We start from the raw sequence: 15,959 nt of genomic DNA on the forward strand, positions 1-15,959 counted from the left end.
GTGAGGAAAGGGTAGCAGTGAGGAAAAATCAGCCATCGTTTGTAATTTTATGGGACAATGTGGCATTTCATCACTCCCGTGCAGTCAGAGTGGTTTGCAGCCCATCCCAGGATGATGTCACTTTTCCTCATTCCTTACTCTCCATTCTTCAACCCCATAAAGGAATTATTTTCCTCATGGAGGTGGAAGGTTTATGACCACCATCCACATGATCAAATGTCCCTCCTGGACGTAATGAATGCTGGATGCCTGGACATATCTGCAGAAGATTGCCAGGGATGGACCAGGCATGCTAAAATATTATTTCCTAGGTGTATTGCCCAAGATGACATAAGATGTAATGTGGATGAGAACCTGTGGCCAAATGCAGAAGACAGGGTTGACTAGTATTGCTACTGTATCTGTATCAGTAGATAGACAAATGATTGTATTTTGGAATCACTCAATTCCGTAAAATGACATAAAACATATTGAAGCATATTGCATCATGTCTGATACATTCCTGTAACATAAACTGCAGTGAATTCTAAACAGTAGAGAGGTGTCATTCTTGTTTTGTAAAGAAAGCATTGTGTAATGCTACCTGTTGTTAGTGTTGTTTAGGTCATTGTTCTTTGAGTGACAATGTGTGCTTGTTGGGTGGCAACCTTTGCTAGTGTTATGGAAGAACGAGTTAATTTGAGACATGTATGAAGTGTTTTGGTAGTTTTAGGGCAATTTGAGCGTGAAATTAACTGCTGTGCCAAGCTGAAAGTTAGGAGGAGAACTGTGTGAAGAGTTTTGAAAAAGTGACCTAAGTATCGAGAAATGGGTCCTAGTGATTGTAAAAAACTGTAAAATGATGATGTAATCTTTTGTTTCACGGACTTGTTGGAGTTGTGTTTGAGTGTCCAGTGAACCTCATCAATGTTAGTCTCTAGAGGAAAGAAATGGCTTCTCTCAGTATTCTTGTAACTAGGTCACTGTGATGCCCTGACCACTTCATTTGGATAGAGGACCGGGTGTGAGCATGTGTGTGTGTTCTTGTGTGTGTAGGTGTGTGTACATGCATGTCTGTGTGTACACCTGAGTGAGAGACACGTTGATCTCCTTATTGGGTAGCTTAATATTGGAATTCACAGATGGATACATCTCACCATCCCCCCTACTGTCTCTCCTCTATATTCCCCCATTCATCCCCCTCTCTATTCTTTCCCTCCCCTTTCAGAGTTAATATGTTCTGCATCTTTTCTAGATTAACAATCATCAAAAACGTTATGTTTAATTGCATACATGTACAGTATCTATGTTATGTTGATTTAATTCCATGTCTACTTGGTCAACAGTATATTGATGTCAGGCTGATCTTTATTGTGGAGTGTGCACTCATGTACAACTAGGGTGTTTCTCAGGTGAAAGACAGCTTGGCTGTAGCCCTAAACGATGTGCTGCTACTACTTCTCTCATCTCATTATCATTGCATGTAGGCCACTGGAATATGCAACTCTGGGGAGGCTGTACAGCTGGCGACCGCAGGCATGACAGAGACAGAAAAGTGCAGTTTGACAGAAATCTTACCTGCGAGAATTCGTAAAATACCTAAATTCTCAAAGTGATTTTCTAACGGAGCATTTTTCACCTGGTATTTTAACACTTAATTCAATAGTTTCAAAGCTCTCTATTCTGTCACCAGTCAAGGTGATAAAACGACAAGATCCCGCTCCAGAGTTATCGTACAGGGACTACGTCATGATGTGTGAAAACACGAGGCACACACGGTATGTGTGCTAATCAATTACTCTGATGACACCAATATGTCCTCCCCTCCTGTAAAATAGGCAAAGAGAATGATGTGCTGTAGTATGCGGATGTTCCCACCATCCTTATTTAGGTTGACTTACTTAACCAATCTCCCTGTAGTCTGTTGGAAACCCACCAGTAACACAGCATCTTCAGGTGGCTCAGATATGTGGTGACAGGAGGACTCTATTTGATGTGAAACAAAGGTAATTAGGCCCTGAGTTTAAGGGCTGGATGACACGACAATCTAAACCTCATCAGGACGTGGGAGGGAAGGACAGAGGGAGAAAATAGAACACATCTGATTTCGCTGTGGGTGAATGTTATTTCATACAGTACAGAATGCAATATGCCTATGGATCATTGTCCAAATGAACTCTATGCTGATGTATTCATTATCCCCTACCTGTAGTGGTTTGATTGTTCCCAGGAATATTTATTATTTTTGGTGAATTCAAACAAATAGGCTTAATCTAAACATGCTGCTTCACATATCAACAGTAGTGAAAATTTGCTGCAGAAAAAATGTTTTTATTAATTGATCAAAGTATAGCTTTTGCTACATTGAAATAAATGTTCATTAGGCCAACTGGCTCTTCAGAGATGCAGAGGCAGTTCGGTCTCTGCTGTCAACATGTAGTCATAAAGTGCTGCGAGCTCCAGCGGCTTTGCATCCTCATTAGTATTATCAGTGACAGGGGTAGCGGAGGCAGCCATATCCTTTAGCTCATTGTCATCTTCCTCATCCTCAGCAATGAGGTCTTTCAGGCTGGTCTCACTGATGGATTTCTCCATAGAGGTGTCTTTTAAGATGGAGATCAAATCTTTAGCAGAGTCATCCTTCACATCCTCATCAGTAGTGCTCTCAGGAGTCAGTGCCATGTCAGGAGTGGAGGTCTGGGTAAGGGGTTCTGATGTGTGAACCTCTGTCATGGTCTTCGATGAGACCATGGAGATCTGGCTCTGAGAGGTGGCAGTAGTCTGTGTGTCTGTGTTCATATCTGTTGTCTGTGTTTCCGTCTGTGCCTGTGTCGAAGTGTTGGTAGAGGATGGCGTTCTCTCTGTCCTAGTTGCCATAGACGATGTGGTCAGAGGGACTCCAGGTAGCTGCCACTCCAGTGGGAGGACGGCCAGGTTCCTAGCCAGGGAAAACTGGGAGAGGGAGCTCTACGCGGAGGAAAAGGGAGGATAGGTTGAGGTCAGAGGGGAAACTGTCTGGATGGTTGAATCTCTGTCTGTCCGCATAGTAATTAAGGTTTCAGTAACTTACGTGGGCACGTGGTAAAGTTGGCGAGTCAGGTATTATGTACATTTCCTCCACAGGGGTCTTCACTTGCCGTGGTGTCCTTCGATTTATCTGCATAAGACAATTGTAACACCCAACGATAATGCAGCATTATGGGAAGGTTCTTTTGCTCAAAGTAAAATATGATACAGTATGTTTGGTTGTCTCACAGAGTTAGGTCTTTGTCCCGAACTAGTTCCCTTGTCTGTTTCTGGTGTTGTACTTCTGGGTTCGTGGTCCTGAGATGATTTCAACAGCTGAACTTCAGTCCGGTCTTTCTCCCTCCCCACCTTTCCATTACTCTTGTCCTTGACCCTTTTGGTTGTAACATCACCTCCAGACAAGTCTGAACCTGTGTAGATTAGACACTTTGATTTTGAAGACACGTTCTTCCAAGTGGAGCCAATCTCATTCTATATCTAATCAGCAGACACCCCATAACACTCACCAGTATCAGATGCATTATCTTTGTCCTGGTCCTTTCTACTCTGTCTGTTCTGAGAGGGACGAGTCTTCCTCAGCTTGACTTTCCCACCACAGCAGAAGAGAGTGAACAGCTGCAGGGCCGCCACAGCTGGATGGATGCTCTTCTTCTTCTCTTTCTGCTGGATCTCCTTTGCTTTCTCCTCAGGGGAGACCTCAGTGTCGCAATCAGTACATCAGTTACAAAATCTACTGACATTTCAAACTACAATATCAATGTTGAATATACGTAGCAAATGAGCTCTAGCTTGATTAGCAGCAAATATGATTTCATAAGTGTGTTTCCATGTCCAAATGTTACACCCTAATAACTAGTGTTAGTGCTGTCCGTTCTGCATTTGTGGTCCTGAGATTCAATGCAATATTTCTCTCCCCCAACCTTTCCTTTACTCTGGTCCTTGATCCTTTTCACGTCACCTGCAGAGTTGTCCAAGCCTGTAAGTAAAACATTTCTAAGACACATGATGTGTTTTTTTCTCCAAGTGAAGCCTAAATAATTGCACTACGTAGCAGCACTAATCAATATACACCTCCTAACACTCACCAGTATCAGAGTCATTATTGTTGTTTGTGTCGTTTATCGTTGTTCCCTTTCTCCCATCACCACTCTGGGAGGGATCAAAGGGTGTTTTCTTCACCTTGACGCAGCTCAGCAGCGTAAACAGCTGAAGAAAGTTCAGGGCTGGAGGGATCCTCTTCTCCTTGGGTTTATCTTTATGTTCCTGTGTCTCCTTTGGTTTCTCCCTATGGGATACCTCAGGGACAGGGTCACTTAGTCTCTGACCCATGTCACGCCAGGGTAGTGTACTGTTGTAATCAATCAGATCACTTATTAGTCGAGAGATCGTTCAAATGAAGCTAATGCCTCTACCTGAGCTTGTCTGACAGTTTTAATGTGGTCCGAGAGTATGACATAAGTGTGTTTCCGTGGCAACATGTTACCTCATAATGTTCCCTTATAATAACTAGTGCTCCATCCCTGGTAAAGGGGCATTGTGACATCATCAGGTTAGTTACCTATCCGCATATCCACCCAAAACACTGGAACAGCTTATTTCTATAGACCTAGTCTGCCTGTATGCCTGTATGTCTGTCTGTCTGTACAGATGAAGGATCTTAATTTGATCATTCTTTTGTTTCTGAGAATTGTACTGCAGAACAAGAAATGCGAAGATGTAATGTATTACAAAAGGCTTTGTAAGTTTGTAATTTCCACTTTAAAAGGCCAGACTTGATTTGCACAAATAAACAATGTATCAACCCCTACAAAAAAATCTTACTTAATTATAATAATTATAACATAATAATTCACATTTCCTGTTGCTGCAGAATTATTTTCCGGCTGTAGCAAACTGGCTCAAGTTAAAATCCTACAACTATGTACGTATGTCTCTCTCTTTCCTTCTCTATACCTCTCTCTCTCTCTACCTGTACTCATTTTCAACCTCTGCCTTCACCCTATTGCAGCAGTTTATTTTCTCATCATTTGCCTGCATCATGTTGCAAGGAGAGGGTGGCTGAGCACAGGTCAATCACTCCACAATGAGTATGATTATACAGTTGATTATCAAGTGCCACATTCAACAGACTACTACTGTTGGCAATCAGAATAAATGCTTGTTGTAGTCCAGGAGTCGACTCAGTGAATACATGCAGCCCAGTGGGCAAGAGTCATGGCAACACGTCTATTCATACCTCCTCTATGTCTGCACTATTAAAAGCAAATCGCCGCCACATGTAGCGTAAGAGATAGCAAGCCTCCCTGGCTCAGCGCCTGTTAGTGTCAGCTTTTAAGTGCTACATGTCAGCCTGATAATTACTCTGTGTGTCATCCGCTGAGGCGATTAGTGATAAAAGCTCACACAACATGATAGGCTAACACCTCTGTAGGCACCTGGATGGATCACAGTAGTTTATCCACTTCACTCAGACCCCTAAGGAGAGGTTTGCAGGTATGCACGCACAAACACACACCACATGCACACACACGCACGCACGCACACACGCACGCACACACACACACACACACACACACACACACACACACACACACACACACACACACACACACACACACACACACACACACACACACACACACACACACACACACACACACACACACACACACACACACACACACACACACACACACACACACACAGACACAGACACACACACAGACAGAGAGAGAGAGAGAGAGAGAGAGAGAGAGAGAGAGAGAGAGAGAGAGAGAGAGAGAGAGAGAGAGAGAGACACACAGACAGAGAGACAGAGACAGACAGATGTGTCACAACCACACACCCTATTGTCATACAGTAATGGTTGGTGTAGGTGGACTGCGGGACCATGGGTCATGGTTGTTAACCAGACGAGAGGCGACAGCAGGCTGGATGTCATAAAGGCGCTCAGAGAGACCTGTGACACTGCGCATACTAATGGTAACTAAATTATTCATCTGTAGCACGGCAACATCCAACAGCAGCGCAGCTAGCTAATGGCCTGGTTTATATCAGTCAGGGATGAGAGGCCTTATCTACATCACAGCAACTCTAACCAATGGCCTGAGTGATGCTATATTCTAGACAGAGGAGAAGAGAGGGATCATGGACAATAGAAAAGAAAAAGACTGCAGCTAGCTGAATATAATGGGGAGCAGATATGGAAGAGGATGTTCTACAGTGCAGTAGCAGTGCAGTATCAAAATCAAATCAAATCAAATGTATTTATATAGCCCTTCGTACATCAGCTGATATCTCAAAGTGCTGTACAGAAACCCAGCCTAAAACCCCAAACAGCAAGCAATGCAGGTGTAGAAGCACGGTGGCTAGGAAAAACTCCCTAGAAAGGCCAAAACCTAGGAAGAAACCTAGAGAGGAACAAGGCTATGTGGGGTGGCCAGTCCTCTTCTGGCTGTGCCGGGTGGAGATTATAACAGAACATGGCCAAGATGTTCAAATGTTCATAAATGACCAGCATGGTCGAATACTAATAAGGCAGAACAGTTGAAACTGGAGTAGCAGCACGGTCAGGTGGACTGGGACAGCAAGGAGTCATCATGTCAGGTAGTCCTGGGGCATGGTCCTAGGGCTCAGGTCCTCCGAGAGAGAGAAAGAAAGAGAGAATTAGAGAGAGCATATGTGGGGTGGCCAGTCCTCTTCTGGCTGTGCTGGGTGGAGATTATAACAGAACATGGCCAAGATGTTCAAATGTTCATAAATGACCAGCATGGTCGAATAATAATAAGGCAGAACAGTTGAAACTGGAGCAGCAGCACGGCCAGGTGGACTGGGGACAGCAAGGAGTCATCATGTCAGGTAGTCCTGGGGCATGGTCCAAGGGCTCAGGTCAGTTGAAACTGGAGCAGCAGCACGGCCAGGTGGCCTGGGGACAGCAAGGAGTCATCATGTCAGGTAGTCCTGGGGCATGGTCCTAGGGCTCAGGTCCTCCGAGAGAGAGAAAGAAAGAGAGAAGGAGAGAATTAGAGAACGCACACTTAGATTCACACAGGACACCGAATAGGACAGGAGAAGTACTCCAGATATAACAAACTGACCCTATCCCCCCGACACATAAACTACTGCAGCATAAATACTGGAGGCTGAGACAGGAGGGGTCAGGAGACACCGTGGCCCCATCCAAGGACACCCCCGGACAGGGGCAAACAGGAAGGATATAACCCCACCCACTTTGCCAAAGCACAGCCCCCACACCACTAGAGGGACATCTTCAACCACCAACTTACCATCCTGAGACAAGTCTGAGTATAGCCCACAAATATCTCCGCCATGGCACAACCCAAGGGGGGGCGCCAACCCAGACAGGATGACCACATCAGTGAATCAACCCACTCAGGTGACGCAACCCCTTTCCAGGGACGGCATGAGAGAGCCCCAGTAAGCCAGTGACTCAGCCCCTGTAATAGGGTTAGAGGCAGAGAATCCCAGTGGAAATAGGGGAACCGGCCAGGCAGAGACAGCAAGGGCGGTTTGTTGCTCCAGAGCCTTTCCGTTCACCTTCCCACTCCTGGGCCAGACTACACTCAATCATATGACCCACTGAAGAGATGAGTCTTCAGTAAAGACTTAAAGGTTGAGACCGAGTTTGCGTCTCTGACATGGGTAGGCAGACCGTTCCATAAAAATGGAGCTCTATAGGAGAAAGCCCTGCCTCCAGCTGTTTGCTTAGAAATTCTAGGGACAATTAGGAGGCCTGCATCTTGTGACCGTAGCGTACGTGTAGGTATGTACCGCAGGACCAAATCAGAGAGATAGGTAGGAGCAAGCCCATGTAATGCTTTGTAGGTTAGCAGTAAAACCTTGAAATCAGCCCTTGCTTTGACAGGAAGCCAGTGTAGAGAGGCTAGCAGTGGAGTAATATGATCACATTTTTGGGTTCTAGTCAGGAGTCTAGCAGCCGTATTTAGCACCAACTGAAGTTTATTTAGTGCTTTATCCGGGTAGCCGGAAAGTAGAGCATTGCAGTAGTCTAACCAAGATGTGACAAAAGCATGGATTCATTTTTCTGCATCATTTTTGGACAGAAAGTTTCTGATTTTTGCAATGTTACGTAGATGGAAAAAAGCTGTCCTTGAAATGGTCTTGATATGTTCTTCAAAAGAGAGATCAGGGTCCAGAGTAACGCTGAGGTCCTTCACAGTTTTATTTGAGACGACTGTACAACCATTAAGATTAATTGTCAGATTCAACAGAAGATCTCTTTGTTTCTTGGGACCTAGAACAAGCATCTCTGTTTTGTCCGAGTTTAAAAGTAGAAAGTTTGCAGCCATCCACTTCCTTATGTCTGAAACACATGCTTCTAGCAAGGGCAATTTTGGGGCTTCACCATGTTTCATTGAAATGTACAGCTGTGTGTCATCCGCATAGCAGTGAAAGTTAACATTATGTTTTCGAATAACATCCCCAAGAGGTAAAATATGTAGTGAAAACAATAGTGGTCCTAAAACGGAACCTTGAGGAACACCAAAATTTACAGTTGATTTGTCAGAGGACAAACCATTCACAGAGACAAACTGATATCTTTCCGACAGATAAGATCTAAACCAGGCCAGAACTTGTCCGTGTCGACCAATTTGGGTTTCCAATCTCTCCAAAAGAATGTGGTGATCGATGGTATCAAAAGCAGCACTAAGGTCTAGGAGCATGAGGACAGATGCAGAGCCTCGGTCCGATGCCATTAAAATGTCATTTACCACCTTCACAAGTGCCGTCTCAGAGCTATGATGGGGTCTAAAACCAGACTGAAGCATTTCGTATACATTGTTTGTCTTCAGGAAGGCAGTAAGTTGCTGCACAACAGCTTTTTCAACATTTTCAACAGGAATGGGAGATTCGATATAGGCCGATAGTTTTTAATATTTTCTGGGTCAAGGTTTGGCTTTTTCAAGAGAGGCTTTATTACTGCCACTTTTAGTGAGTTTGGTACACATCCGGTGGATAGAGAGCCGTTTATTATGTTCAACATAGGAGGGCCAAGCACAGGAAGCAGCTCTTTCAATAGTTTAGTTGGAATAGGGTCCAGTATGCAGCTTGAAGGTTTAGAGGCCATGATTATTTTCATCATTGTGTCAAGAGATATAGTACTAAAACACTTGAGCGTCTCTCTTGATCCTAGGTCCTGGGAGAGTTTTGCAGACTCAGTACAACTGAGCTTTGAAGGAATACGCAGATTTAAAGAGGAGTCCGTAATTTGCTTTCTAATAATCATAATCTTTTCCTCAAAGAAGTTCATGAATTTATCACTGCTAAAGTGAAAGTCATCCTCTCTTGGGGAATGCTGCTTTTTAGTTAGATTTGCGACAGTATCAAAAAGGAATTTCGGATTGTTCAACAGTCTCTGTCTGTTGCCAGCACTAGTGGTAGAGGTGATACACGCTCTCTCTTTATGGTGGTCCATGTCAATGCCCTGCTTAGCAGTGTTATGTGCTATATAGCATAGTGTATGGCTGTGTAAAAGCTGTATGTTAATGACCTGTGAAGGAGCAGTATTGACGAGCTGCGTTAAAGCAGTAAGACCATGAGATGGTGTGTTTTATATCCCATGGGATGTGGGACCTGAAGTAAAAGGCAATGTGTTGCCTTGATATAATGATACAGTAAAAATCATGGAAGAAAAAACACATTTCCATTGGCCTCCCTAGCTGGGATGAGTTAACAGAGATATCATCACTGTGTGGCAGGTGGAGCATGAAGAAGCCCCAAATGTAAAAATATTTTACGACAAAGAGACTAGACACTCTAATGTACTTGTACTCTTGCTCAGTTGCGCACCGTAGTCTCCCACTCCTCTTTCTATTCTGGTTAGATCCAGCTTGCGCTGTTCTGTGAAGGGAGTAGTACACAACATTGTACGAGATCTTCAGTTCCTTGGCAATTTCTCACATGGAATAGACTTCATTTCTCAGAACAAGAATAGACTGACGAGTTTCAGAAGAAAGTGCTTTGCTTCTGGCCTTTTGAGCCTGTAATCGAACCCACAAATGCTGATGCTCCGGATACTCAACTAGTCTGAAGAAGGCCAGATTTATTGCTTCTTTAATCCGCACAACAGTTTTCAGCTGTGCTAACATAATTGCAAAAGGGTTTTATAATAATTAATTAGCCTTTTAAAATGATAAACTTGGATTAGCTAACACAACATGCCATTGGAACACAGGAGTGATGGTTGCTGATAATGGGCCTCCGTATGCCTATGTAGATATTCTAGCCGTTTCCAGCTACAATAGTCATTTACAACATTAACAATGTTGATGCTGTATTTCTGATCAATTTCATGTTATTTTAATGGACCAAAAATGTGCTTTTCTTTAAAAAATATAAGGACATTTCTAAGTGAACCTAAACTTTTGAATGGTAATGTAAAGATAAGGTTGAGCGATGGCCGAGCGGCACAGGCAGTGGCTCGGGTGGTTAATGTCCTTGATGATCTTTTTGTCCTTCCTGTGACATCGGGTGCTGTAGGTGACCTGGAGGGCAGGCAGTTTGCCCCTGGTGATGCGTTGTGCAGACCGCACCATTCTCTGGAGAGACTTGTGGTTGAGGGCAGTGCAGTTGCCCTACCAGGGGGAGATACAGCCCGATAGGATGCTCTCAATTGCTCTCATCTGTAAAAGTTTGTCAGGGTTTTAGGTGACAAGCCAAATTTCTTTAGCCATCTGAGGTTGAAGAGACGCTGTTGCGCCTTCTTCACCACACTGTCTGTGTTGCTGGACCATTTCAGTTTGTCTGTGATGTGTACGCCGAGGAACTTAAAACATTCCACCTTCTCCACTACTGTCCCTTCATGTGGATTGGAGGGTGCTCCCTCTGTTGTTTCCTGAAGTCCACAATCAGAGGTTGAGAGGTTGTTTTCCTGACACCACACTCCGAGTGCCCTCTCCTCCTCCCTGTAGGCTGTCTCGTCGTTGTTGGTAATCAAGCCCACTACTGTTGTGTCATCTCAAACTTGATGATTGAGTTGGAGGCATGCATGGCCACATAGTCGTGGGTGAACAGTCAGTACAGGAGGGGGCTGAGCACGCACCCTTGTGGGGTCCCAGTGTTGAGGGTCAGTGGGGTGGAGATGTTGTTTCTCACCTTCACCACCTGGGGGTGGCCAGTCAGAAAGTCCAGGACCCAATTGCAGGGCGGGGTTGAGATCCAGGGCCTCCAGCTTAATGATTATCTTTTAGGGTACTATGGTGTTGAATGCTGAGCTGTAGTCGATGAACATTATTCTTACATAGGTATTCCTCTTGTCCAAATGGGATAGGGCAGTTGTAACCCCAGAATATTGTTCTATAATTCTAAATACTTTTTATACCAATTTTTGGTATAAATAGCCTCTAAAATATATGTAAACAGACCCATAAATTTCAACATTTTTATTTTCTTGGAAACTGTGTTTATTATATTATACAATATCAGTTCTTGTTGCATTTACAACTTGTCTAAATCCTATCATCAACTGATTTCAGCCCATGCATAGCTGTGGATTGACTGCATTGTTTAAATGGAATGTTGGCATATTGGCATAATTTGAAAAATGTATGGAATCATTGCTATACAACTGTTTGGCTATAGTTAACAAACATACAATGCAGATAATCTTCAAATGCATTGTTTTACACTATCTTATCACAGCACTGGCAAACCATGTTTGACCACCTCCCTGACCAAAATGGCTGACCCTTTAGACCATCATAAGAAGGTTCATAACCATTCTAGCGTTCTAATTCCTAATTCTATTTCCAACGCATCCTGTAGGTTACACAGAAAGGAAATTGCCAGGTTTATAGCGAATGTTGCATCATCATCATCATCATCTAAACAGTGTCACGCGTCATCTTCTGAAGTGTCCCATATGCAGGGAGGGAATGTATCGGCTGATGACCAGTGGAGGAAAAAGCACCCAGTTGTCATACTAAAAGTAAAGGTATCTTAATAGAAAATTACTCAAGTAAAAGTCACACAGAAAATACTACTTCAGTAAAATTCTAAAAGTATTTGGTTTACCAAAAGTAAATCTAATTGCTAAAATATACCTAAGTATCATTTAAAATTCCTTATATTAAGCAAACCAGACAGCACCATTTTTTAATTTTTAATTTTATTTACGGATAACCAGGGCACACTCCAACACTCAGACATAATTAACAAACAAAGCATGTACTGTATGTTAAGTGAGTCTGCCAGATCAGAGGCAGTAGGGACGACCAGTGATGTTCTCTAGATAAGTGAGTGAATTGGATCATTTTCCTGTCCTGCTGAGCACTGTATTTTGGGTGTAATGAGTATTTTGTGTCAGGGAAAATTTATGGAACAAATAGAACATAATTTTCTTTAGGAATGTAGTCAAGAAAAAGTTGTCAAAAATATTTAAGTGGTAATTTCAATTATTTTTACTCAAATACTTTACACCACTGCTGATGACATGCTCAGCTAAAAAAGAAATAGATAGCTCCAGTTCCTAGTGTTCTATCTTGTCATATTTAAAATGTACACAATGTTGGCTTGTTATAGATGTGTATAGAGCTATGAAGTCGTGCTGGTAAATGTGGTAACCTTCACAGTATCCATAAGAGTGATTTCCAGAAATGGTAAAAGTCCATAGTACAACAGACGTTACGTAATTCCCACGACTAAAGTCAATACAATGGCAGCCATCATTCCAGAAGAGTTCAATATATAAAGTCATTAATCACTAAAAGCATCAGATAATGAAACATGGACATTCAACAGACAGTCACGGTAGATCTCTTCTGATCTAGAGTATATCTGATAAACTGGCTCAATACACGAGGTACAATTGATTAGATTTAGAACACCACACTTCTAGTGCTGCGGGTAGCAGGCACAGATCAAGGATCAGTTTACCCTCCTAATCCCTAACTTTACCATTTGGAGGAACATGCTAAATTGACCTGAGAACAGCATATGGAGAAGGTACAACTCTGATTTCTGGCACTTTGTGAGGGGCAGGCATGTCTAATTGAAAACACCCTCTCTGACAGTGACAAATCACAGCTCATCATCACTGGAGGCAGCTAATCCATGGAGAGCAACGGAGGACCAATTTAGCCCCAGAACATAAAGCCTACGCAATGAGGAGCTAATGGTTCAATAGCCAATCAGCTTGCTCTAAAAATGACAAACCTGTATGATACTGAAGGAAACAGTGGAGTCAATATTCTGTCAGAGCTTCAAATGTACAAGTACATGTATCCCCAAGAGGTATGCATAGCCACACAGTATTATTGGCTAAACCCAGCTGATAAAGTCAAACAGTAGTTAGCAACTAGGCATGTATCCAGATGATTCTAAACCATATTGATAAATCATCTGTGAATGTTCCGAGCAGATGTTCATTTGGCATTGCTTTCTATGTGGATTCATTAGTAACCTTCTCACAAATTCAGGCGTTTCTTCCTGTCATGGTTATTCACTCGGCTGCAATCTCATTTATTGGATTTGTAATATGCAAAGATAAACAACAGATCATCGACAAGGTACAAAACAAATGACTAGACCCCATCTACATCTCTCAGAAAACACTTAGACTCACACACACACACATTTCGCTGTTTTTTATTTATTTTTATGTCATATGACTATCTCTTGATACCCATTCTCTCTGGTCTTGATCGTCTCTCCCCCTCTCTCTACAGTATTTCACAGTCACTCAGTTTGTGCCTTTTCCTATTTTATTTTGACATTTAGCTTACTGTAATAACTTAATAGAATCACCGTCCCCCAATTACACACAATAATTGTATTAATTTACATGATCAGATTAGGCATGTTGGGTTTCATTAGCATCTGGATTTACACTTGCCTTTTATCGCCTCACGATAATCTGTGGTTGTCATAGCAACAGGTGAGTAATATTAACATTGACCACCCAGCTGTGTTTTTATCAATAAATATTTATTGATAACATTTGAAAGGACATTTTTACGTACAGGTACTAAGTCTAAGAAATGAACTGCCACTGCACATGTCATGTGATCATGCGACAGAACATTCTATTCCAAGAACAGAAACCGAAAGAAACTGAGGAGAAAATATTCCACCAAAAACCATGACCTCATGCACCGTTTCCAAATGAAATATGTATATCAGTTCGACTGGTTGTTTTTAAGTACACTGTGCAATACAGACACACCCCATTAAAAACAGGTAGAGCAAGACTAATGTAAAAAACGGTTACTTCAAACTCAGGCTTAGACCAAACTGTTAAAACCTCCTGGTTTGTTTTTGTCATCCATTTTCTTTTTGGGACTGAATAAAAAGACAACAACCATATTATGTGGTCACTCAACATGCAACTGAATCAATCCTTACTCCCCATGCAAACGCCCTGTCCCAGAGACACAGAGCAGACAATGATTGGTCTCTGATAACCATAAGATCGACCGCACACTGTCATGACGTATAACAGTATGTCGACCACTCAGCAGGACGGTACTCCTACGATTGGGCTGGGCCGCCTGCCCCTTCTCCTTGTGGTCGTATTCCGGGAGGGACCAGACGGTTAAGCTTACGGAGACGGAGGAGTCTTCAGGGAATTACAGGACCCTGCCTGGCTCCCGCCTGTGGTGCCTTGGTACTGTGGGGGAGAGAGAGAAGAGAGATGAGAGCGATAAACCTCCAATAAAGATAGCTGTGTACATGTAGATTAGTAGTCCTAGAGACATTCTGTAAAGGGGATGAAGATAACAGATCTTTTCGGGTCAGTGTATTGACCAAATCTGCTACTTTGATAAACCGATTCAATTGTGAGTTCTGTTTGTAGGTTCACTGCACTGTAGTTAAAGCTTAATAGCAGCAATTGTGACCTAAAGACATTAATTAATAAGAGCTCACAAATTGAAGACTATCTCACTAATTGTAGGTGATAAGCAACAAGCTGTGCCAAACTAAAATCTGTTTTGGAAAGAATCTTTATTGCCTCTGAATCCTCCTTAGAGGACTGCCAAACAGAACTACTCTCTAAAACACCCGTAGTGAAAACAGAGATTCTCTCAAACTCCCAGCACTTCAACATGAAAGCACTTGATTGATTATTTCGCTTGCAGAAATCTAGCCGCTCAGAATCGGTTAGTTAAGCAAGCAGAAAAACGTCTTCCTCTCTTTTCATCTCATCGAGGTCAGATCTATTTTCCAGTGAAAGGGTCAGTTCTTATTGACAGTAATTGTTTTGTTTGCTGGCTAAAAAGCAAAAAGACAGAAGCGATTACGGAAAGAGAGTGAGGGAGAGAGTGATGGTTTACAGAGCAAACAAACACACACAAACATAGTTGAGTTTGAAGTCCTTTTGCGTCCCAGGCGTGTTCTGAATATGTGACTTTTTGGGGGAGGGCCTTGTGAAGGCAGAACAACATTGATTCAAATGGCTGGTGAGGCAGACTGCTAAATAATAGATGTGCTTTCCTGGGGGCTCAAATTAGGATTTCAAAGCATAGTCACATAATGTAACTAACTAAGTAAGTAACCCTGAAGCAAACAGAATAGTCTGCTTAATTGTTCCTTTTCTAAAATCCTCCTCTGTCTGTCTGTCTATCTCTTTTCTTGCTCTCGTGCTGTCTCTTTCACTTAATCTGCAGTATGTCTCTCCCTATCTGTCTGACTCATTCTCTCTTTCTCTCCCTCGCTCCCTCTCTAAACATTGGTGGTTCACTCAGCTGTGTTCTAAAGGAAGACAGTCTCCTTTGTTGCCAACACAATAAAGCAATTATGCAAGGCTGAGTGCACAGGTCACACAGTCACTCCTTCAACTCCTCATCACTCCTCTCCACTCAATCTATCATCCATAATAATAATAAAATAGATGTATTATTATATCTTTACAATTAATGTCAGCTATTGTATGTATACCGTTGTTCAGCTACAATGAAATGTAGAAAGGCCTTGAT

At 42.6% G+C, this 15,959-nt stretch overlaps 1 protein-coding gene across 1 annotated transcript in view; it reads right to left on the minus strand.

Annotated features, from left to right (window-relative positions):
- Positions 1-12,150: 12,150 nt before the first annotated feature.
- Positions 12,151-15,959, minus strand: part of syt9a (synaptotagmin IXa) — a 67,721-nt gene continuing 63,912 nt past the window's right edge. The window contains exon 7 of the mRNA XM_052462459.1: positions 12,151-14,653. Coding sequence (XP_052318419.1) covers positions 14,585-14,653 — 69 coding nt within the window. The 3' untranslated portion in view covers positions 12,151-14,584. The remainder of the gene's footprint in view (positions 14,654-15,959) is intronic.

The sequence above is a fragment of the Oncorhynchus keta genome, chromosome 14, assembly GCF_023373465.1.
Source record: "Oncorhynchus keta strain PuntledgeMale-10-30-2019 chromosome 14, Oket_V2, whole genome shotgun sequence".
NCBI lineage: Eukaryota > Metazoa > Chordata > Actinopteri > Salmoniformes > Salmonidae > Oncorhynchus > Oncorhynchus keta.